This window comes from Diadema antillarum, unplaced genomic scaffold (genome assembly GCF_040938485.1).
Source record: "Diadema antillarum isolate AM-2024a unplaced genomic scaffold, OU_Dant_1.0 seq00001497_RagTag, whole genome shotgun sequence".
NCBI classification, from domain to species: Eukaryota; Metazoa; Echinodermata; class Echinoidea; order Diadematoida; family Diadematidae; genus Diadema; species Diadema antillarum.
Window position 1 is genome coordinate 1134264 of NW_027272234.1, and position 24909 is coordinate 1159172.

General features: G+C 38.4%; 1 protein-coding gene and 5 non-coding genes across 6 annotated transcripts; 1 reads left to right on the forward strand and 5 right to left on the reverse strand.

The window, feature by feature from the left end:
* Positions 1 to 1127: 1127 nt before the first annotated feature.
* Positions 1128 to 14168, reverse strand: LOC139710073 (large ribosomal subunit protein uL13-like). The gene is made up of 8 exons (XM_071622018.1): positions 14133 to 14168; positions 10346 to 10418; positions 8352 to 8417; positions 7136 to 7237; positions 6428 to 6513; positions 4742 to 4801; positions 3194 to 3316; positions 1128 to 1298 (listed from the first exon to the last, which is right to left on the reverse strand). Exons 1-8 carry the CDS (start codon positions 14148 to 14150, stop codon positions 1215 to 1217), a joined length of 612 nt encoding a protein of 203 aa, XP_071478119.1. The 5' UTR covers positions 14151 to 14168; the 3' UTR covers positions 1128 to 1214.
* Positions 5638 to 5716, reverse strand: LOC139710105 (small nucleolar RNA SNORD34). The gene has a single exon (XR_011709432.1). It is a non-coding gene; the product is annotated as a small nucleolar RNA SNORD34 (small nucleolar RNA).
* On the reverse strand, positions 7770 to 7852 carry LOC139710104 (small nucleolar RNA Z195/SNORD33/SNORD32 family). Its single transcript, XR_011709431.1, has one exon. It is a non-coding gene; the product is annotated as a small nucleolar RNA Z195/SNORD33/SNORD32 family (small nucleolar RNA).
* Positions 8593 to 8671, reverse strand: LOC139710106 (small nucleolar RNA SNORD34). Its single transcript, XR_011709433.1, has one exon. It is a non-coding gene; the product is annotated as a small nucleolar RNA SNORD34 (small nucleolar RNA).
* Positions 11414 to 11496, reverse strand: LOC139710103 (small nucleolar RNA Z195/SNORD33/SNORD32 family). The gene has a single exon (XR_011709430.1). It is a non-coding gene; the product is annotated as a small nucleolar RNA Z195/SNORD33/SNORD32 family (small nucleolar RNA).
* A 282-nt stretch (positions 14169 to 14450) lies between the features above and the next one.
* Trnaw-cca (transfer RNA tryptophan (anticodon CCA)) lies at positions 14451 to 14522 on the forward strand. The gene has a single exon. It is a non-coding gene; the product is annotated as a tRNA-Trp (tRNA).
* Positions 14523 to 24909: the final 10387 nt, after the last annotated feature.

Below are 24909 nucleotides of genomic sequence, written 5' to 3' on the forward strand. Positions count from 1 at the left end.
AAGCCCGGCGAGATACCCGTCGATTCGTTTTAAACCAACACAGCAATGTTCTCAGTTCTCACTGTTTTTATCGATGTATACTTAATGAAAAGTACAGGCTTTATTCCTAAATCACTCATTAACTCACGTCACTGCCAATCATACCTTTGAATAAACCTCGCTATTTTCTACCTAAATTTAGCATCGCAATGAGCCCAACAGGTCGTCTCATTTACAATAACGGACAATGACAATCACACCGTCCACCCCACATTCCACACATTGTGATCGCTACTGGTTCTATGGCAAGCCAAATTGTCGCTGGTTTTGGTATCTCTGAGAGTGCAAAATGATCACATTTTGAAAATTGCACGGGTTGACAAAAATAGTCCTAAAATCATAACGCATTAACCAAAATTAAAGAACTTGGTGTCATTCTATTGGAAAAAGAATGGCCTTTCCAACAGCATGTAAAATAATGATATATTTGCTTCAGTATTGCTTAAATCAAAGATCTTAGGTGTTCTGTTCTTTTTTTGGGCCACCCTGTATATATATTAAATATATATATATATATATATATATATATATATATATATATATATATATATATTTATGTATAAAACAATGCAGGCAGATAAAGAAATAAAATTAATTTGAGTGGCCTACAGTTCAAATACGTGTATTACTTTTTTTTTTGTTTTTCAATACACCTTGTAATTTTATACACAGCTGTACAGCATATTTTTCTTTCTTTCACAAACAATGAAATTAAGATGGCTTTATCATGCTCAAGTCCGCAAATGTAGTACATGTACCACCAAATCATGCATTGTACCTTCCCTTCATCAATCCATTCATACATACTGTACTAGCATTCTGAAACTAATGAACAAACACACATTTAATTAATCCAATCATTGAAACCATCTGATCCCAGCATGCCGAGAGAAAATGTACCAAATAAACTGTAGCTTTAGATATAGCTGTCTTTCTCTCACAACAGAGTAATCTCCCTTGCTCAAAGTCACACAGCAAACTGGTAATCCTGCACATACACTTTACTTCACAATGCATGACTACATCACACCACAGCTCCACATGAACATGACAACACGAAATAATGTTACAATATGCACAGACCACCGTTTTAGCGTGTGTATGTGTGCGACTTTATTTGTACACCAGCAAGCTCAATGTGAGGATCTTCATTTCACATTCTTCTGACGTATCGCTCAGTGATAGCCGTATTCCTCGATGACCTTCTGGAAGGGGGCGATCTTCTCGGAGACGCTCTTTACTGCCTTCCTTCGCAGTGCCTGGGAGAAAGATGAAAATGTAGAGAGAAAATAAAAGACAACCCCAACTGTGGAATGTCACTCCGAAGAGTTTGCTCAGTACAGGTCTTTTACAGGGTAGACAATTCACCAACCATGCACAACTTCTGGATTGATTAGTCTCCAACACTGAGATACAAGATGAGGGTAATGGACTTCTTAAGCAATACTGTAAAAGTGGAAATTTTCGCGGTGATGAAATTTTCATGCATTTCGCGCAACCAGAATCTAGCTCAAAAATAAAAGCATGCGAATATTTTTGCTTGCCATATTTGCTAGTAGCTGACATCTTGACTCCGCGGAATTAAAAACATGCGAAACTCTTCTTACATTGCTGAGCGCGAAAAATTAGTCACACGAAAATATCCACTTTTACAAAAATTCCTGCACTCTTGGAAATCTCAAGGCTGTCAATGTCCTACTTCTCCCAGTCTGTGTATTGGCTGTGGTATGCCAAACTCTTTCATTGCCATATATCCCTCTTAAACTGGCCTCAGTGTAAGATTACACAAAAACCACTCGCGTACATCTGGTGCTACAGTCCAACATGAAATCCTCACGATAGAGTAAGGACCGAAGGCACACCATTACCCGTCTAAAATATTTGAGCTGCATGGGTTGACATGCATGTTACCAGTCTCTGATATTCCATTAGCATGAAGTTATGAAATAAATAAGAGTTGAAAATGCACGCTTAATACCACAATAAAGGGAGATTCTGCAAGTGATTGGATTTATCATACTCGGTATCACCCATAAATGGTAATGATAGCATAGACCAGTCAATATCAAGTTCATAAAAATGGCTACATTTGTTCACAGATCTCTTCATAAGCATAGGTTATAAGCATAAGTCTTTTGTACACATTTTCCCCCTTCTTTTTCCCCTGCATTTGACTACAATCACAATTGCAACAATTTCTGAATTTGAGCAACCACAATGTTTTGAAGATCATGGCACATACTCAAATACAGCCAAAATGGATACACTGATTGATAAGCAAAGCACAGTACATGTAGTTCTATAAAGCACAAAATTCCCCAAGTCATTGGCCCAACTCATGGCTTGCTGTCGCTATTGTGATAGGTCAGACGGCTCAATTAAAATTAAAGGGGATGGCTAGTGACTGATCAGTAGGAATCAGTGGGAATGCTGGGGGCCATTAACAACCGCCCCATCACTGTACAGGCATGCTAACCTGAAAACATTATACTGCACATTACTTGAATATGAGACCATTCTGAAGCAAACAATTTTCACACAACAATAGATACATAATGTACTCTTAAATGAATCCCACAAGGATTGGAACAATCATCCCCCAGCATTCCCACTGATCATTATTAGCCATCTCCTTCAACCCTATTTTAACTGGGGGGGGGGGGGGGGGGGGGGGGGGGGGGGGGGTGTCAAATTGACCCCCCCCCCCTCAACATTTCGCACCACGATTCTGCAACGCGCAAAGATTTTGCCGCGTCATTTCATGACTTTTTTTCATTGAAGTCTCCCGCATATTTTGAGACCAAATTTGACGTCCAGGTACACCGTTCTGAAGTTACATAATGTTTTGCATATGCATGTCAACCCGAAAACAGCTCAAATTCATGATATCGTGTGCACATCCAATGCAAATTGTGTTTTTTGGTTAAATTGATATAAATTAGATTATTTCAGCTATTTCAGCTATCAACCATTGAAATTAATCAATTCTAGTGTAGATAAGCTTGAAAAAGTGCCTGCAACAAATTTTGGCAAAAAAAACAATAGAAAACAAAAGGGTGAAAAAACAAGAAAATACATATAAAATAGGGTTAAACACACATACACATGCATACAAATCATTGTGAGAAAAGTAGATATTAGAGAAAGCCATTACCGCTTGTCTCTGGGCCTTCTGATAGTGGAGATGGGCACGGGCCTTCCTCTTTTCCTCCAGGGCTGTGATGATGTTCTTGTACTTCCAGCCAACCTCATGGGCAAGGCGGCCGAGCATGCAGTACTATTTTGGAAAAGGGGGAGGGGGAGAAAAAAAGAAGGGAGGTCCCATGTATATTAAAGTGTGAACCAGGAAAAGAGGTTCTGAAGTACAGGGTCTTTTCAAGCATTGGATAATCTTTTACCAAACCGTGCTAGTGGTGTAATATATGGGACAAAAGCAGGATGTAAACCACCATAGTAACAACAATGAAGAGATTATCAGATGAAGCTGAAATTGAGCACACTTTATCAGCACATTCAGCACATGATTAATGCCAACTTTCAAAGCAATAGCATCATCTTTTCCAAACTTATTAGAGGTGAAGAGTCAGTGTAGAAAGCATTTATAAGAAATAAAATAGGGACTCTAAAACATACCTTATCACAATATTGTAAATACAAGTAAAGGGTTGTAGGAAAACTGCTGAAAACAAACTTTCCAATTCATTTTATGATCCCAAACTTAAAAATAATGTAAAATTGCTCTTTCAGAACATATGAAAAACTTAAGATTGACTTTAGCGACTTTTTTCACCTTTTTAGAAGTCCTTGGGTAAAATCAAGTGGTACGACTTTTTGTTGGCTTTGTGATGCACGGTCACATATATAGGATGGGTTGAAATGGTAGAACCAGCGTTTGGGTTTGATGTTGGCAGTTGGTGATTTTTCTTTTATAGTTTTGCTTTCATATTTGTTAATGGGATTTATTTATTCATTTACCAGTACACTACTTTTACACAGCCATAGTAAATTAGTATTGCCCAGGTAATCTCAAATGTATGATGTAAAATATTTCATTTTTATCTAAATTGGGGAATTTTACTATTTCATACACTGCAAATCACTTTTGCCCTCATTACGGGCTCATATGTTTTGCTAAACTGGCTTTCATCGTAACCACAATCACTAATTGAAGTACATGTTAATGTACATCCTGGCTTCAAACACATGCTTTGGGCTGGGCTTTACAACATACACGCGAAATCACATTTGGACATTTCGAATGTTGCTATGATGCCAAATATGTCACCCGCAAGCCCTATACCGCGTCCAACAGAATGCTACATGGAAAAATGTGCCTGCAAGTCCTATATCTCGTACAATAAAATGCTACAAGGAAAAACTTGCCCGCAAGCCCTATACCTTGAACAATAGAATGCTACAAGGAAAAAATAATTCAATTTCTCCACTGATCATCCGTTTCAGATCTTGCAGATTTTTCTCATAATTTGGTCAATCCGCTGAATTTTTTAAAATTCATCATAAACAGATGATCAGAGCTTTACACTAGTACTAGCAATATTTGAACAAAACCACCACACATGATCTTCCCCTAGCCTGCCCAGCTAAAGACCCTGCAATGGGGATGACCCACACGATATCTCTGGGGCTGCAGGTCATTGCATCTCCAGTGCCAGCCTAAAGAGAAATGTCATGGAGTTCTTACCTTCCTGTTGGGCTTGAGGCGCATGACTCGCAGAGCTGCGGGAACGACAAAGCGCTTCTTCTACATAGAGGAAGAGAGGGACAGATGTTTGGAGTCAACATGAACAAAGTGGACACGGGTCTAAACTGACTTAATACCAGTCCAGTAAAACGTCACTACTCATACCCTTACAAATGTGTTAAAATTTGTTTTAAATCTTCACATATAGTCAAACCTGTCTACAGCACCCATCCATAGGAGACAAAAAAAGGTGGCTATTATTGGAAAGTGGCCACTATACAGGGTCTTTAAAATAGGCTTTTCTCTTGGGAGAATTTTACTTTTTGGTGGCCACATATGGCAGGTGGCCACTGTAGGCAGGTGGCTACTAAGACAGGTTTGACTCCTTTAATTTGTGCCATGTACAGAAGCCCCAAGAATGTTTCACCTCAATGGTACAATTACATAGATCTGTATTTTACCGCAAAGAACTTACTACATGTACCTTTCATCATTCATCATCAAGTGTTGCATGAACTTAAATTAATGAGAACTTGACTTGCAGCTCTCTCACTAAAAAATGCAGATGTGTCAGAAGTGAAAAACTAAAAGAAAGAATTTTCTATCTACTGGGAATTCTATAAATATCAATAATAAACATAAATAAGTTTTTAAAAAAATAACAAAAATAATGTTGTTCAGCAATATACCAGTCTTTTTTTTTAAATTATAGAGGTATTTCATGCTCTTTTCATTTGTTTCACTGACCAAACATTACAACATCATAACTCTTAACATTGGATTGACAAGAAAGCTAGTAAAATTGTGTTCTTATTTTACTGCTGGGGTTGATTGTGCACTTGCTGAAAATGATATCAACATCACAAAGGCCAAAAAACAAGTTTAATTGCATTTCATCCTGCATCAGAATAAGTTATTTCTTCTCATTGCTTGATCAAACAATGTAGGTAGGTTGAAAAGTCATCACATACAGGATATACACTGTACTACTACAGCTAAACTGCTGCTCAGTTGGAAAGATGACAGAGTACATACTGTTCACTGTACAACATATACTGTACATTCAACAATGCCGTTAGTTATGTTCACAAATATGCCTCACAGTTTCTACTTAAACCAGACAGCAGGAAGTGAGAAACTGGAAAAGTCACTGAAAGAGCAGAATAATTCCAAGTTTTAACAGAAACCATTTTGGGTTTCTGGGAAGCACACTGAACTAGGGCTTTCTACAGCTCAGTCGGTAGAGCACCAGGCTAGCATTCCAGAGGTCTCGGGTTAGAATCCCGATGGAATCCCATTTTTTTTTTTCTTGCTCAATTTTTCACTAATAAGAACCCACCAAGGACAGTTTGATTTTGTTACAACATGCATTTCCCATAGACACTTGCCCGAGCAGGGGTCGCACTTAACTTTTTTCCTAACTAGCCAGGCGGACTACTTAGAATCAATTTTGACACTGAAGCAATATTTTGGCTAGCCAGACGGACTAGTTACTTCAGAATTTTATGATTTTTAGCTAGTCCGACATGATTTTGGGTGGCCAATGGCCAGCGGACCATCGCCAATTTCGAACCCTGCCGAGTATACTTGAAACTCATCCTCACTGGGTTAAAAGCATTTAGTCAGGTAAAAATCATACAATGCCCGTGTCAATGCACATTAATGGAGCAGCGCAGTGGTACAAACCTTGTCGTAGGGAGCCGGGCAGCCTTCAAACACCTTCAGTCTCTCCAGGGCGTCAATGCCACGTGTCCTCTTGTGGGGCAACATCCCTGGCAATGTAAGAAATATTGCACAAAACCACTGCAATCATCTTAAACATCCCTGATGAAAGTGCTAGATCACAAAATGTTTGACTTGATGCTGCACCTTCGATAAGTTATCAGTTTAATTTTTACATTGTAATTAAGTACATTGTATGTACATATATTTGACATTATTTTCTTTTTCCAAAGTGAAATGAATTAGTGCGATGTTTTTGTTTCAGTATCATGGAGAGGTACGGGTACATGTAACGTACAATGAATTCCACACACCCTTTCAGAACTTGCAGATGTTTTCTCATAATGGATTCGATCCGCTGAATTTTAGCTCATCATCATGGGTTGCAGGTCACTGTATCTTATAATTTCCAACATCATGAAATAAAATACAATTTCTTGAGCATTCTTGGAACAGACGCAAGCATGAAAAAACATTGATAATGGCATCAATGCAAAGCAAAGATGTGAACGTCATGTATACTACACAAAAGTAACTGCTTTAATACCGTCACATCATGGACTTCATATGTTCCTGCTTACTAACTCCTCCTCCAAAATCCACGTAAAATATCAGTGGGCACATCTCCAGACATGCGCCCAAAGATTCACTAGTAAGCGGTCACATGCTTACCCCTGATCACACGCCAGAACATGCGACTCGGGCTTCGCAGATGGTAGGGGCCTCGGGAGGGCTTGGTGTTGGTGCGCTTGCGCATGAACTGCATGTACTTCACTGAGCTCAGGATGGAAGAGAAAAATCAAACAAAATAACTTACTTAGTGTTGTAACAATAAAGAACAAAAGCAAGCAAGCATATATATCACTTAATACTTATAACCAAGTCACCATGGTACTCTATATGATGCAATCATATTTTGGACTCAAAGTGTTCAGAGCTGGTACAGTTTGGGAAAAAACAAAAAAAAACAAAGACAATAAACTTGCAATGGACTAGGCAGGTCGGAAACAACACAGACCCAAGGATGCCAGTAAATTTGCTCACAGTCACTTCACTGCCTCACCAAAATTTTATTTTCATGAGCAGTTTGTTGTCGAAATCTTTATCTGAACATTCATATCCTTGATGGTATAACCAAGAGGTAGCAACTACAACAATGCTAACTAAGTCTTTGTAAGTGTTCAATAGTTCTGATACATTTCTGTGGGCTTTTCCCCCAAATAATTCAGACACTTGACTTTTTCCCTCCCAACCACCGACTAATCCTATCTGCCCGATTCTTTATCTGATCTTCCACACTTTGCAGCCTGTCTCAGATGGTAGTGCATGTTGGGGGTTTTGTCTCATAGCATGAGCTCGAAACAGTGAGATGGTATCATCACTGACAGGCTGCATATAAAAACCACTACTCGAAAGGTGGAAATTTTTGCAGTGTTGACATTTTTTGCGCATTTCGCGCAACCATACCAGTGCAAAAATAAAAGCATGCGAATATTTTTGCTTGCCATACTTATGTTCCTGTAGTTGATATCTTGATTTCGCAGAATTAAAAACACAAGAAACTCAACCTACCCAGCCAAATGAAAAAAAAAAAAAAAAAAATTACTGGGGCGAAAATATCCACTTTTACCATACTTGAGAGGTACATTGACTTAAATAGACACACAATCCATTCCTATGTCTGCTCCCACTATCCTGCTGTATCAGCAGGAGTTACTCAAAACGGTCATTAAACTACTGAGACATCTGTTTCCTGTATACTCAATACAATACTGAATTCTTTTTACATGCAAGCAGAATGAATAAAGTGCCTAGGTAATGTGACAAAGCCCTTTCGATAAAATCTGCAGCAACATCATAGGTCATGCTAACATAGTGCAACACTCACGTTTGTTCCTGTAGAAGCTGCCCGAGATGTTGATGAGTTCACAACGGACCACTACCACTTTCTGACCTGTAACACAGTTAAAGTAAAACATTTTGTCCATCAGTGGCAAAGCATTAAATCAGATACGAACTTCTGACATAGCTCGTCTGAAACAGATGTGCTGCTTGGGTGTGATTGCATGCTTGCTAACAATGAAAATATCAACAACACAAAGGTCAGAAACAAGTTACTCTGCACGTTATTCTGCATCAGAATAAGTTTTTTCTTCTCATTGTTTGATCAAACAATGTAGGTAGGTTGAAAATTCATCACATGCAGGATAAATATGCTACTACAGGTAAGCTGCTGGTAAGTTAAAAAAACGAGTACGTACTGTTCACTGTACAATACAGTACTCTCCGCATAATCGGTTAGGCTCAGGCAGAGCGTTTCTTACCCGATTAAGCGGAGTACCCAATTAACAGAAGAACACACGTCTCATTCACAATGGACACACACAATGTGTATCTATATGCATTGTACACTGCACCAAACACCTACACTGTATCCATAACACGCGTGCTTGCATTGCACATTATGCATAACTTACACTTGCTCAGTCACGAGCACTAATTTACTCTCTTTTTATGGACAAATATGTCTTCAGAAAACTTTGTCATTTGACTATAGACTCCTCGCTAACACGCAGGGGTTTCCCGAAATGAACACGTCTCTTTGCGTGCACAAGTAACGTAGAACGTCGGGTTACTTTTCGAGAATTGACTGGGGAAAAGCAAAATTATGGAGCTGGTGCATGGCCTGATTTTCGTTGCAAACTTCTCGTATTGTGAATGTTGTTGTGGAGCAAGGGAGGAGCGCAAGTGTGTTCAACTCCTGCCTGTCTATGCAATTGTTAGTGCCAACTACATGTGTAATGTTCGTTTACATGTGGCAAGTCGGTACGTGTACATGTGTTTTCATGTTTAATCACTTCCCAAATGATCGGTCTTCTTTGCAAATTGAGCAGAGAATACGATTAGCCGTGGAAAATTTGACATGCATGATTTCTTAAAGTGTTATATCTGCGATAAAATGCGGGTAGAAATTAGATTGGAAGAAAATCATTTACCCGCTTATGCAGAGAGGCAACCTGATTATCAGGTAATTTTAATGTGCATTAGAACTGACTCTGACATTACTACCCAATTAAACGGAGTACCCGTTTAAGCGATACCCGATTACGCGGAGAGTACTTTACTGTATAAAAGATACTGTACAGTCAACGGTGCTGCTAGTTACGTTCAGGAATGTGCCTTATTTGAACTACACAGCAAGACGTGAGAAACGGGAAAAGTCACTGAAAGAGCAGAATAATTCCAAGTTTGAACACATGTTAAAGAGCATTTTAATAGTCAGGTGAAAATCAAACAATATCTGTGTCAATGCACATTAAGCAAGCGAGTATAAAGAATGTAGTGAATGAGCGTAATGAAAAAAAAAAAATTATTTGTTTTATAACGCCTAAAATGGAACCTTGTCATTTCATGTTTTATTAATTTAGAAACAAGAGAAAATCTGAGATCAATAGAGTGCTCCCTGAGTACTTTATACGCTAGTGCTATTGCATAACCTTACACACTGCGAGTAACGCAAGCGTTTGACATGCGCAGTGTGCAGGGCTCTTGGTGTGCATGCAATGGAGCAAATCACATGGACCCAAAATTGCTCAGTAAATGCAGCCACAACTGCACGGATGATGACATCATAGTGAAATGGGCGAAATGATCAATGTCAAACAGCCAATCAAATAACAAGGATCTCATGAGGCATTATATAATTTGGGATATCAATAGTACTGAAAGTGAAATGGTGTATTTCATTGATCATTAAATTGAATCTTCAATGTTTTTCCTCCTTACAGGTACAAGCTTTCCACTACATACCATGCAATGATTCAAGTTGTCCCAAAAGAATATACTCAGGGAAGACAAGATTGCAGTTACATTTTACTTTACCTTGAAGGAGGTTCTTGGACACAATGGACGCCAAGCGTCCAAGCAAGTGGCCTCTCCCATCGATCACCAGCACCTGCAGAGGATAAGGGAGGAAATCGTCAACTTTTTTTAACTAGATCACTATGTTAATGTTAGCATAATCTGACAAATTCTGAAATATTTTTGTGTGTGATTCACAATTTTCTTCAATTGATTCAAGACGGTATAAACGCTTTGATACCATTTAGGAGTAATGCCATTTCCACCATCAATCATACGTAAATACTCTCTTTAAACAATCTTACTGCTCATCAGTCCCCATATACTAGAACTCTAACTTCTCTTTTTCTGTCTATCCACAAATTAAAGGGTGTGTACAGTTCTGGTCGAGGTGAAGATTTAGCTTTTAACGTTTTGTGAGATATTTAGAAACCACTCTATGAGATATCAAAGAGCATGCAGTTCTAAGGGGTATCAAAAGTTTATTCGATGAAAATCGGTTTTGAAATGGCTGAGATATCCAAAAACAAGGTGAAACAAAGAGATACTAATAAAGTTGGGGCATGTCGCCTTTTATTATTAGCACTTTTTTGAATATCTCAGCAATTTGAAAACCAATTTTCATCAAATAAACGTTGAATCCTTCTTAGAATTGCATGCTCTTCCATATTTCATAAGAGGCTTTTCATTATCTCACTTAGGAATGTTCAAAACATGAATCCCTACCTCAACCAGTACTGTACAGTCCCTTTAACCATGAAGAGCACAGTCAATTTCATTTCATTTCATTTGCAACATTCTTAGGTCAGATCAATCACTCGGTCAAAGTTCTTATAATGGTGTCACTAGCTGCATATCATTGGATGACACTTCTAATTTTGAAAGGGTGTTGCAGCAAAAAAGACCCCCCTATCTTTCTCTCTCTTTCTGCCATGCCTTGCAAATCTTGACACACAATATACAAACACAATGCATTATGCAGTAAACTTCCTCAACAAAAGACTATATAGAGATTCACAAGATACAGTGCAGAAGTTTAGCTGAGTGCCCTTAACTGGTATGTGAATTTTCATGTCTTTACACTTACAGTCTGTCTCAGATGGTAGTGCATGTAAAGGGTTTTGTCTCATAGTTTCCACTCGAAACAGTGAGAATACATCATCACTGACAGACTAAACTCTACAAATACCATAAGTTATTACTACCCAGATTCTATAGAACTTTTAAATTCATACAGAAACATACCAAACTCAAAACATATGTTGACAGAGTGAGAGGGGACAATCCTACCACTAGCAGCACAAACACAAGAATGTAGCAAAGTAGCATTGGAATTGCAACTGTAGGACTAAAGAAGCTCTTGTGAATTCAACAGCATGCCAATCAGTAGGGTAAGGGCACCAGTATTCGGTCAGCTACCGGTATTCGGTCACTTATCAGTAGTCACCAGCCAGTAAGTTCAACTGTTACAAGTACAACACATGCAAATCACATCAATTCACATACGAGGGTACTTACACACTCATTCACAACAGGAAACTCCCTTAGCCCCCTCCAAAAATCCATCCAAAATCGCAAATTTTACCGTCAAAAGTGCAGAATCGGTGCTACTTTCCAAAAGCGCCCACGGATAAGGCCCAGTTTTAAGAGTACAGGTCGCCGAAAAAGCGCTAAAAATCGAGAAATACGCCGTTCTCTCGCTGGATTTTTTGCTTATTGCAAGCTTGGAGTGTAATGGTATCCTCAAAAACGCAAAAGAAAAACAAAATTTCCGTACGTGCCGATACAGTGTCTCAATGTACATGGGTTGAATGCAAGTGCCGAGGCCCCAGTATTCAGTCACCAACGGTCGCCGCAGCATCCCCGATGCAATTTTGCGCCAACAAGGTAGCCCACGCGCGCATTTTTCAGCTGCCTTGAACACGCATTGACCTTGAATGCGCACATCGCGTGACTGAATGCTGGTTGCGGCGACCGTATTCTGGGGCCTTGTCAAGGTGAAATATTTCGGGATTTTGTGCAATTCTGTGAGATATTTAACAAAATGAAAGTTGAGATTAAAGAAATTTGATATGTACATTTCACATAGAACTCTACATTGCTGTAGATATGATGTATTTATGTATTATTTTAGTTTGAAAAATATTGCAAAAAAGCTAAGTGACCGAATACTGGGGATGTTACCCTACTTTACTGATGTGCTTCAAAATGAGGTAAAGTGCACAATTGCCGCTTTTTCCCCACTTGCCAACACTAGAAACAATCTAGACTCTAGCCCAGCGCCCATAAGGACAATAATCATTTGCATCATTTGAAGTTCAGTGCTGGTGTTAGTGTTGCTGCGCAAGACCCACATTTACATCCATGTATGGTTGGACCTACTACTCATCGACCGCCTAATGTTTATTTGCTTGACAAGAATATTTAACACTGAAATTCACGTAAAAAACTGGACCTACGTGATTGAGAAAATCCAGCACTATCAAATGACGTTGTTCCCTTTTCGATTCGAAGTTTCAGTGCAAAAATATCGCCATCGAACTTGCGTGGCCTCGTTTCAGCTCCCCGCGGTAACGCTCCTTATTGAGATCGACCGCTGTTTTTGCATTGACAATGCACGCAAACCGCGTTGTATTGAACACTGTGTTGTACAAAGCTTTTTAGAAACTTCCAAAGACATTACATCACGATTCGGTGAAAATATTCATTCGAAATTTTGTCCTTGATTAAAACCATTAATGAACAGTGAATTTTCACGTTATCCCTCAACAGTCAAAGCCAATCCATTTTTATGTGCTTTGCGCGCAGTGAAGTGCGTGCTAAGCGTTCTGTGCGCCAATATTTACGCGGTTGGTTTAAAAAAGGGTGGACGATATGTAGTAGGGCTACCATAAAAGTAGATGCACATTGTACGTGCAATATCTATGCTGATGCCATCACTTTTTTCATTGTGCAATTGCAGGTCAAAATCGTCTGTGTGTGTAGCCCCTGATAAACCCCATCGGCTGCACCTGGATTGTCACAAAACATTACTGTAAAACTAAAAGTGGATATTTTCGCGCGACTAATTTTTCGCGCTCGGCCATGTAGGCAAGAAGAGTTTTGCGTGTTTTTGATTAGACTGCGGAATCAAGACATCAAGTACTGGAACATATGGCAAGCAAAAATATTCGCGTGCTTTTATTTTCGCGCTAGTTTCTGGTTGCGCGAAATGCGCGAAAATTTCAACACCGCGAATATTTCCACTTTTACAGTAGGCCTAGACTAAATTTACTCTGCTTGTACAAACACATAGTAGACAAGTACAAGTAGACTAGAATCTTATCAAATATTACACCACAAAAAAAGAGCACTAGCCGTTGCTTTGGATGCAGATGTAGATGAACTTAGTCTAGACTAGTGCCTGCCAGTGTCACTGTCTATTCCACGCCATTTTGCACAGTGGCCACAGCCACAGGTCCAGCTGCGTAGACTGTGTCGTGTCGCGCCTGCCATTGCCAATACGGTAGGGGCGGGATACCATGTCCATGGTATGGCATTTACATCCACGACACATGCTCATCCGCACTATGCACACGCACACCACAGAACACGCGGATATTGCAAGATCGCACCAGCCACACCATGTCAAATGAGGTACATGTATAAGAAAGTCTCTTTTACTCTACTATCTCTTTATTCCCTGTATGTGATGATGTACTCATAATAAGTTTATATTCAATTAATCCTTTGTATGTGGAATCAACATAAAAAAAATAATGTAATGACGTTTAATACAGCATTTAGTAGGAGAGCTCTCATGGTGTACCTTCACAAAGCTCGACATGGTAGCCAAAAAGGACAATATGACGTCAGAGCATGATAGACTTGAGTGCCAGGAAAAAGTATTAAAATAGTTCAAAGTTACGTTTTATGGGACTAAAAAATAATTCTTCGGCCAAGAATAACAAATACATTACAATAATTCAAATCATATTGTATGAATTATTGCTTTATGTATTGACATGAGATATTTTGGCACAATTTCGCTTCACCAAGTCCTGTCCTCGCAAACTCCTGTTGAGCATGGTGTATTTACATCAATTTGTTGGTATATATTCTTTTTGTTAACCCTTTCTGCCAGCGTGACTCCGTGGCGCAAGGGTAGCGCGTCTGACTCCAGATCAGAAGGCTGCGTGTTCGAATCACGTCGGGGTCAATGATATCATTTTGTTTTGTTTTGTTTTGTGGGGTTTTTTTTTCTTTTTTTTTCTTTCGTTTATCGTTTATTGTTGTATTGTGTTCGTGATTTTTAGGATACATAGTTATAGAGTAACACTGGAGCAACGAATACTTATAAGGTGACGATAGCCACATTACACGTATAGGCAGTGAACATTTTGCTCTTTTCTCAGCCTATACGAAATATATAAACCTTTTGGTATGTTGTTATAGGGCAAGGTCTCGTAGTTTGATAAGTGTAAATGACGTTCGGTATATATGATATGGATTTTCTTTTTCTCATGGGTCCTACGAGATCGTTTTTTTTTTCTATTTGCTAATAGAAGTTCATTCATTCATCATTCATTCATTCATTTATTCATTCATTCAGTCGATAACATGTATAGGCCAATACACTCATGTAGGCCTAAACAAAAATATTAAGGAAAAAAAATCATTTCAAGATTCTACTTATCCAGAAGTGAAATATTCATAAGAGAGAGAGATACCTAAATTATGTAGTTAACAAGAAGTCTGTTTTACTGTTCATGTAAACAAAACATTCTTTTCAAAACTTTAAATGAAGTGTTCGAAATGGTACGTGACTATTTCGTTTAATGTTAGCCTATATTGGTGTGTGTACTCTCTAAAAAAAATCGAGTGAAAATATTCACTCATAAAAGAGTGAATACAAAAACGAGTGAATTTAGAGTGAAATTGGAGTGAATTTTGAGTGCAAATTTTCATTTTCACTCATTTTGGAGTGACCTCAGGGATCACTCGAAGATTTTGGAGTGATCCCTGAGGTCATTCTAAAACGAGTGAAAATGAACATTTTCACTCAAAATTCACTCCAATTTCACTCTAAATTCACTCTTTTTTGTATTCACTCTTTTAGGAGTGAATATTTTCACTCGATTTTTTTTTAGAGAGCTATATAACGCATAATCCATCGACTGTATACAAGGAATTATATCATAACAAATTTCCATGCATATCCAACCCGACAAAGGCATTCTTCCCGAGTCGAACCGCGCCAGTGAGAAAACAATCAAGGTAATTGGGTCCTAAAGTTTACTGGAGTGGCCTCCCTGGTGACGTCACCACTTAGCCCTGATCCCTCCTCATTTTCAAAAGTATTTAACATTTTCTATTAAATCCTTTCCAGCATTTATATAGACTGGTTGAGATTCAGTTTTGACAAAAAAACACTAGAGATTAATCTTAACACTATTTCGTGAACCCCGAATTAAAGAGCCGTTTATACTATAAAGTATAGAAGAGTTTGTTTGCAAAAATCGATAAGTCCATATTTGCCAAATGGAGATATTTGCGATTAAAGGGCAAGAAAAATAAAAAGAGAACAGTAAGAAAATTTTTGCTTCTTTTGACCATAACTTCAAAAATATACCTTTATATTATGTAGTGACCAATATATCATTTAAAAGGTATTATTTTGTACGTCATGACAGAGACCGTACTTCAAAATCTTCAAAAATGGACTTATCGGTTTTTGCGAACAAACTCTTCTGGTACTTTTTTTTCCTTTTCTCTTTTCTGCTGGTTTTTTTTTTTTCATTTTGATAATACTAAATTGAATATCTTTATAGTATAGTGGATATTCTCTTGTCACGTATGTGTGTGTGTGTGTGTGTGTGTGTGTGTGTGTGTGTGCGTGTGTGGTTGTGTGTGTGTACGTGTGTTTCAAGAATTCAGTTCCCCATTGTCAAGGACGCACTCATTTGGACCGCACGGGAACCGACTAAATAATTATTTTGTTTTCATTTGGTTTATTACCAATGGCGGATCCAGGAGGGGGCGCACAGGGCACGCCCCCCCCCCTTTATTTTTTGTTAAAACAAAAGAAATTTGTGATACGTAATTTCTGGATCCGCCCCTGATTACAGTCATGGTTCACGTAGGCCTACCCTCTTCAATGGAGGTATTCTGCATTTCGCATCTTATAACCTTGTGTTATTTGCCTGCTCATCATGTCATCACTGCATCTATCATAGTACTTTGACAATATTGGTTTCCATGTTTCATGTATTTTGGTTATTCATTGTGGTGTGCAGTGAGGATAACAACGTGTACTGCGTGTACGGGTTGTGCACTGTATTTTCTCGCGAAACATGAGACAAAATACAGATAGTTCAATTCAATTCACGTCAATATTGTTCTTCATATTATGACTCGAAAATGTTATCCTTCATACATCATTGCCTTCATTGTACAATCAGAGTGGAGAAAGTGATAAAAAGGTATGGCTTGCAACATACAAAACACAAAACAAAGCAAAACAAGTAATGACCAAGACTGATGATGGTGTTGGTCATCGTGAACAACATTTAGCATGATATTCTTGAACAACTGGTTGTCTAGCTCTTCCAACAACCTTGACAACAATCTGAATCTGGACCCCGGTTTTTGCATGAAAAGAAGCAATCAAACATAATTTATTAAAAGTCAGAAAGCCAAACACATAAGTCAGGTATCAACCAATCAGGAATGAGCATTCAGAAAATTATATTTGATTTTGTGATTCAGGGCCTGTGTTTGATTTCAACTTTTATGCAGTGGGCTCACGCGGTGATCGATTATACTTTGATTAGCTTGGGCTCCTTCATTCGTCATTATTGGCTCTGGAATCCACGGTAAACACAAGCTTGTATAGACTCCTCTGTGGAGTCCAGAACCAATAACGACTAAGGAGCCCAAACTATTTTTTTAACTCTTATATGCGGGATTGTAAGGCAGCCAGACACATTAGCCGGGTTCACACGTACACCAATTAGCGGGATATAAATCTCGAGATTTGCATCGCGATCGTCATCCCGCTATTTTGTACGTGTGAACCCGGCTACTAGTCTGAATAAATGGGTAACACCAGATATGCCCCAACACAGTTTTCAGTCAGTTTACATAATAGTTAAAAGTATTTCCTGCCATGTGCTTGCCACTTTATTTTTGTTATGCATATCTAACTTTTTCTCTTCATGTATTGTTTGAAGTGTGTGAGATTCTGTTGTAACTTGTACCATATTCCTCTATACGCAATAACAAAATAAAGCAAAAATGACCAAAAAAAGGACAAAAATAAGTATTATTTCATTAATGAGACACTTTTCACGACAGCAACAGTAGAGGGCAGCATACTGTTATTTAGCAACACGAGCCTGCATCATACTACTTAGCCTTCAGTATGACCAAGGAGGTTCAAGAGAATGGAATCACAACCGTCTTATTTCCTTTGCTAGATGTTCGAAGCCGCCACTCAAAAATATTTGAAGCATGTGCCAAACAGGATCTGCCACGCAGATAGGAAGACAATCGACTCGTGTCTCAGTGCGTAATCACCAGCCACTTTCAAAGGAAGATATGTCTTTGTGATGGTAATTACTTTTCGCTATCCCTTCTTATAAAAGGTATAGGTGGTGCAGACACGAGGATGCGCGAATAGAAATTGAGCAAAAAAATGCTGAAATAAAGATGAAAATTACTCGACTGGGCATACCCGGGCACTAATCTGATACATCTATCAATAAAGAGTTATACTTGAAGATTATTCCGTATTAGTTTAATTTGTGGAAATTAATCGAAAAAGTGATGAAACCGCAGCTTCAGGATGGTACCGTTTTAAACATTTTCACATGATACAGCTCTGATTTACACTTTTGCACAAATTTCTGGACGGGATTGACTATTTTGTTTTACATGCTTTATCATTAAGTGAAATCTCATTTCATTTAATAGATAAATAAGCAAAATGTGGCCAACATTATGATAACGTTCAAAACAATTCTTCAGATTGCTCATCAAGACGGCGGCGTCGAACATCGATCATCAAAGGCACAAGTGCACCTGTGGAATTCTTTTGTGCATCAATAGAAATCTGACATCTGTTTGAATAACTATACACAGCCAGTTGAAACTCCAGGTATAAAACCTCCTTGGTATGACCAAGGAGTGTAAAGCAGAGCTGTATCATGATAAACTGTTTAACAACTGTACCATCCTGGAAAGCTGGTTTTATCACTTTTCCTCTTAATTTCCACAAATGAAACTAATATGGAATAATCTTCAAATGAAGAGTTTGTTCGCAAAGACCGATAAGTCCATATTTGCCAAATGGAGATATTTGCGATTAAAAGTCAAGAAAAATAAAGAGAATAATAAGAAAACATTTGCTTCTTTTGACCATAACTTCAAAAATGTATCTTCATATGTAGTGACCAATATATCATTGAAAAGGTACTTTATGACAGAGATCTTACTTCAAAATCTTCAAAAATGGACTTATCGGTTTTTGCGAACAAACTCTTCAAATATAATTCTTTCTTGATAGATATATCAGATTAGTGCCCGGGTATGTCCAGTCGAGTAATTTTCATCTTTATTTCAGCATTTTTGGCTCAATTTCTATTCGCGCATCCTCGGGATAGCGAAAAGTATAATTACCATCACAAAGACATAATCTTCCTTTGAAAGTGGCTGGTGATTATGCAATGAGACACGAGTCAATTGTCTTAATCTACGCGGCAGACCCTGTTTGGCACATGCTTCAAATATTTTTGAGCGGCGGCTTCGAACATCTAGCAAAGGAAATAAGACGGCTGTGACTCCATTCTCTAGAACCTCCTTGGTATGACTGGCGATGACTGTGCAACCAAACAGGTTTGGGAATGGACAAAGAAATCATTATTCTACAAAACAAGCATATTGCTTCTTCTCGCGCACACACTCTTAACGTGGATCTCCATGCTCAAAATGTGAGGAACTTTTTACAAGACATTGCGGTCGGCTTATTACTACAACACTCGAATAATATTTTTGTATGCAAGCTCTGCGGTCCAAATGAAGCCTATAGAATTTCGATATTCAGTACCACATTATTTTCATTTACCGACCATTACACCTAAAGTAATTTAGGTGTTGAAATGCTTAGGGTTAGTTTAAGGCATGGCTAAAAATCATTACACAAGACGGTGCAAAACTAGACGAGCGCCTTGCGCTATAACTTGCAATTATTCATAAGATTATACAGCGTCTTCAGATTAGAAAAATATAGTAAGATATCAAATACGTGTAGTAAGCACCTCCCGAATTACCTCTCTCAAAAATCTGGACAACAGACTATTTTTCCTACCCCACCTTATATGCACTTGTATTTATTTATTTTATCTTTATTTTTGTTATTTAGTTTTTTTGTTAGGGAGGTGAAATAAAGTTGTCACAATTTTCGGTTCTTTTCATGCTCAGTTTTCACGTGAGACTGAACTCATGGTTAAATTCATTGTGCCATAATATCATGGATGAATACATGTCTTTATTGGTTTGACTATGTGCAAGTGTGAGTGTGCATGTCAGTGTTAAAGAAGAACAAAATCAAATGTGAGTTGCATGGCCATGACACCTTCCATACTCTTGCTACTGCTTCCCGTTTTCCATAAAATAAATGGGAGACTTTAGCAGGACGGATCTACAACAGCTGATGGCTCCTTTCTGTCTTCAGTCTTTCCACCCGGATAGAGAAAACGGACAAGTTGGTAATCAACCTGTGCGAAAACAGTCAAACTGCGGTACACACATCCCCTTTCCACGGTCAACTACCATGTGCCATCGAACAATAGAAAATCAATATCGATCGGGCGCGAGGTATGAATAGACCGTGCGCTGATGGGCTCACAAACTCTTTTGTTCTGTAGTACGGAAGATGTTCATCGTGGTAGAGACTGTTCTACACAAAACCAGGCACCTGAATGGAATGACTGGGGTCAGCGAACACAAAAATCTCCTGCGCTCAGCTTTGATCACTATATATGTGGGAACCTGGTATAACAGGTTCCCGTAGGGAACGAGCTCACACGGGAACCTGGTATACCATGGGTTCCCGTAAGGAACGAGTGATTAAGGGATCCACTTTACACAAGCTTTGCTTTTTAGTGGACTACTTTTTTTCATAATGTTGTTGTACTTATACTTTTATCAATCATGCAAATTGTGCACTCCTATTCTTGGTTATTTGACGTACATGCTTGTAGTTGCATATACGTATGTCTTATCATGATATGCTTCGTGATACTTGCAGTATTTAGAAATCTTTGAAGGCTTCCGTGGCGGTAGAACGTTGGGTGGTATAGAAGGCTTAACGGTGCACCACGTATTCTTTCTATATACGGTATGTGTTCGGCCCGGAATAGGGCCTACCCAGTCCCGACGTTTCGGCTAGCACGTTCTCGTCGTTCTCAAGGGTGTTTTTTTTTTCTCACAAAGATCCAAAATACTTCTTGATACTGTTGCTGCTGCTGCTGATAATAATAATTATAATAATAATAATGATAATAATGATGATAATGATAATAATGATGATAATAATAGATAACACTTATAAGTGTTATCTATTATTATTATCATTATAATCATTATTATTATTATTTTTATAGCGCTTAATGAACTGACTTTTCTCACTACAATAATCCAAAAAAAATATTAAATTGAAATACAGCATTATGTAGGCCTACATATGATATAACATTGCCAACTCTCACGCATTGAGCGTGAGACTCACTCATTTTGGTCCTTTCTCACTCTAAAACTTTATTTCATTTGCATGCATTTCTATTGATCTCACTCATTTTGACTCCTAAATTATAGCATTGGCCTATGGGAGTCTCACACTCAACTAGTTTCCAGTGTTGGCAGCCCTGTAACAACAACAACAACCACAACAAAATAGGATTGAGTAAATAGATTGATTTAAATAATGATTTAAACTTATCAACACTTTCAGCATTTCAAATATAGAGAGGGAGTTTGTTTCAAAGAGATGGAGAAATGACAGAAAAAGCCCCATATAGGCCTACTTCTTCAAATGGAAGTAGTACTACAAAAAAAAAAATCGTTATCATTCTTCTACAAGTAGAAGCTTGACACTATAGTAAATTCTATATATCGCTCTGAATTTTATGTCGTGTGCACTATACAACACCATGCAACTTCTTTCTAACTACAGCTTTACAGTGTACTAGTATTCTTGACGCCATATACAACAAACATCGTCGACCGCTACAACTATAATCATACTATAAAAACATGCATACTTAGATATACCGGTACTCCTCGTCGTCCTCCTCCTCCTCCTTCTCCTCCTCCTCCTCCTCCTCCTCCTACTACTACTACTACTACTTCTACTACTACTACTACTACTACTAACTACTACTACTACTATACTACTATACCAATGCCACTATTGTATTAATACATTCCTTAATTAGTCATAGGTTGGCTTACTTTTTCTGTTATACAACTTCTGTTATTGCAATACTAACCCCCTCACCATGCAAAGCAGCGAATATTTATTAACCCCCAGATAAAGGTTGCCCACATTAAATGCTTGGATCTTTCCCCTGGACACCACATCAGGCCCCAATTTTCTGTAGGAGGAATTAAAAATAGGATATCAAGCACAATCTGATTTTATTTTTAAACACTCCCCCTTCCGATGATCCATCGATCATTTGTTATACAATGAACGGCTTTAACCTTGGCAGCAGCATTGATCAGGAGATTGGAATAAAAAGTCAGGACAAATTATGAATAACGTCTGGTGGGGAAAAAAGAAACCCGAAAGCGGGATGTATTGCTATACATTTATGCAGGCAGGTGGGAAGTTACCGCCTTAACAGATTCATCCGGTAAAGAGGCATGGGAGTATACTCTTCATGATAGGATCGCATCCATCATGGTCGGAATCGCATGAGGGAGTGAGAGGGGGATGACTGTGGTTGAGGGGGAAGATAGGTCAGCTAACAGAATACAGTTGGGGTTTCTATACTCTTTTTCTTTTTCCACCGTAGTTCGATTGCGACGAGACGGTCTGGAGGAAGGATTGCGAGTGAGAATGTCGTACTTCTTTAGTCATAGGATAATATGATTTTGTGTTTATGTGGTTGTATATCTTATAACTAATTATGAAAAAGTGCCTAGACTTGCGGACGATGTGGTGTATTAATACTCACATGGATGACGAAGCGGGAAAACAAGTCATATAGATGTTTTAAATATTATATTCAAGGTACATGAGTAAACATAAATTGAGATCACAGTATGCGAGGAAAATGTTTCCTCATCGAATTCTGCTGTTTGTTGAAAAAAAGAAAAGAAAAATGGGTGTGTTCAGTTTATAGACAATTGAGATTGGGATGGGACCTTGCAGGTTATAAAATGAAATTTAGATTAAAAAAAACCAGAAAATACTGTTATTATTTCAAAGATAACATTTGAATTCCATGAAAGCTTAGTATCAGAACGCATTTGTTATTGTTGTTTAGCATCACATCGCAAAAAAAGAAAAGAAAACTGCTTCCAGTCACCACATGAAATGGAGTAATGTTGAATCTGTTCTGAACTTTTCCGTTTCATTTATAATCTTACAGATTGCGATTAGCTTTACTAAGTTACGGTCACTCAAATCTAAACACCAGGTAAAATAAAAAGTAATATTGGATCTTTTCGTCTTAATCAATCAACCCGTGCCATGGTTAAAATGCATATAAACTGACTCACATAAACATCCCATCTTTACAGTGTTCAACAACTATACGAGCATTTCGCTTTTTTGTGCATTTCTGTGTGTGTGTGTGTGTGTGTGTGTGTGTGTGTGTGTGTGTGTGTGTGTGTGTGCATAAGGGTTAAATTTCGATCAGATTAGGCGGCGCGACAGTGCTAAAGTGAAGCACTCGTGAATATTCATTTCACGGAAGTGTGAATTATTTACCCGTCAATGTGTTAATGTGATGATTTTACGTTCCTTGATGGAGTTATACGAGAGGACATGGATTCTCATAGTGCACAATCGTGACATTCTGTCGCAGCGCAAGGTGTTTGTCCCATTGCGGTAGCCTGTGATGATCACGTGATAAATGAATGTGTGAGAAAAGCCGCCACACAGGTGACGGGCGAAGTCGTCTGTGAAACCTCGTTGTAGCGGGAATTACAAGCACGCCCAGCCCATGACCTTGGTCGTACAAAGCGGTGAACGAGCTCTGCTATCGCCCCTTCCGCTTTATCGCAAGCATCGATTTCGACTGTCATCGAAACTAGAGCATCGTGATTTGAACCCTTGCATGGAGCATCCGGGCAGTGCCGATAAAACCGCTCGACCGTTAAATGTCAGAGATTCCCGTTTTTCAATCGATGCCGTCATTATACGACATGCTCAAAATTAGGGCCGCTGAATTTCTCGGCGGGAGCCCCAAAAAACGAAGAGGGACAAAGAGGAAGGCAAAATCAAGAAGCAGAGATAGAGAGAGAGAGAGGAAAAAAAAAGCTGCAACTAATTCTTGGAAGTAAACGGCACTCAAAGCAAAATGCGCAGTAATTGGAAAATCGTGGAAGTTTGCCATAAGGGCATGGTTCCGCATTTTGATAATCTCATATCAAATTCCAATTTCGAGCCTCGAGCGAGCTATATGATGCGCTAATCTTCAGCTACGGAGCACTCCCCCCCCCCCCCCCCCCCCCCCCTTTAGAATCATTATGATTGAGAACTCCATGGTGGTTGTATCATGATGTACTAATTTGGGGATACGGTTAAGTATGCAATATCATAATCATGTGGGATATGATTGTATAGTATATAACATTATGGGTATTAAAAAATGTGCGCGCGTGTGGGGGTTTCCACAAACAAAATCTTTCCTGCAAACGCAAATTAGGAACATATCCATCGAATGACGAGCCCCTCCTATTAAATTATAGGCAATAATTTAAGAACTACGAGATAAACATTGTGTGCTAAAGATAATCACGTTTGCCACAAGTCTTCATTGTTGATTATATTCTATTGATGCTATTTATAGTGTTTCGCTTTGCCATATAATCTTGCATTGTATGTTTTAAACTTTGTTACCAACTACCATACAACCGACTTATTTGTTGGGTGTTTACCAATTACCAAAAGTGTGTGCGTCCATTTGAGTAGTAAAAAGAAATGGAGAAACTCATTATCATCACATTTTTGGATGGTTTTTGGTATATGTGCCTTTTACTTGCTTTTATATCTCTATTTTGCCTCTTTAATTTCACTGAAAAATTGATCGACATAAATGTCATCGCAATACAATGTTTGTCAAGGGTATTTTGATTCCACGTAATAAATCGGGTGCAGTTATATCTAATTGTATACAATATATACCTACATGCATGTATAGTTATAGTATAATTATGTATTTCATAAAATTTCAATAAAGTATCATGTATAATGCGTGCGTGTGTCTTATTATAGGGGCTGGAAATGGGGTATAGCAGTCAGGATTCAATTGACTTTGAGTAATACTTCGATTGTTGTAACATTATCAATATCCCGTGTAGATTGATTTCGATGT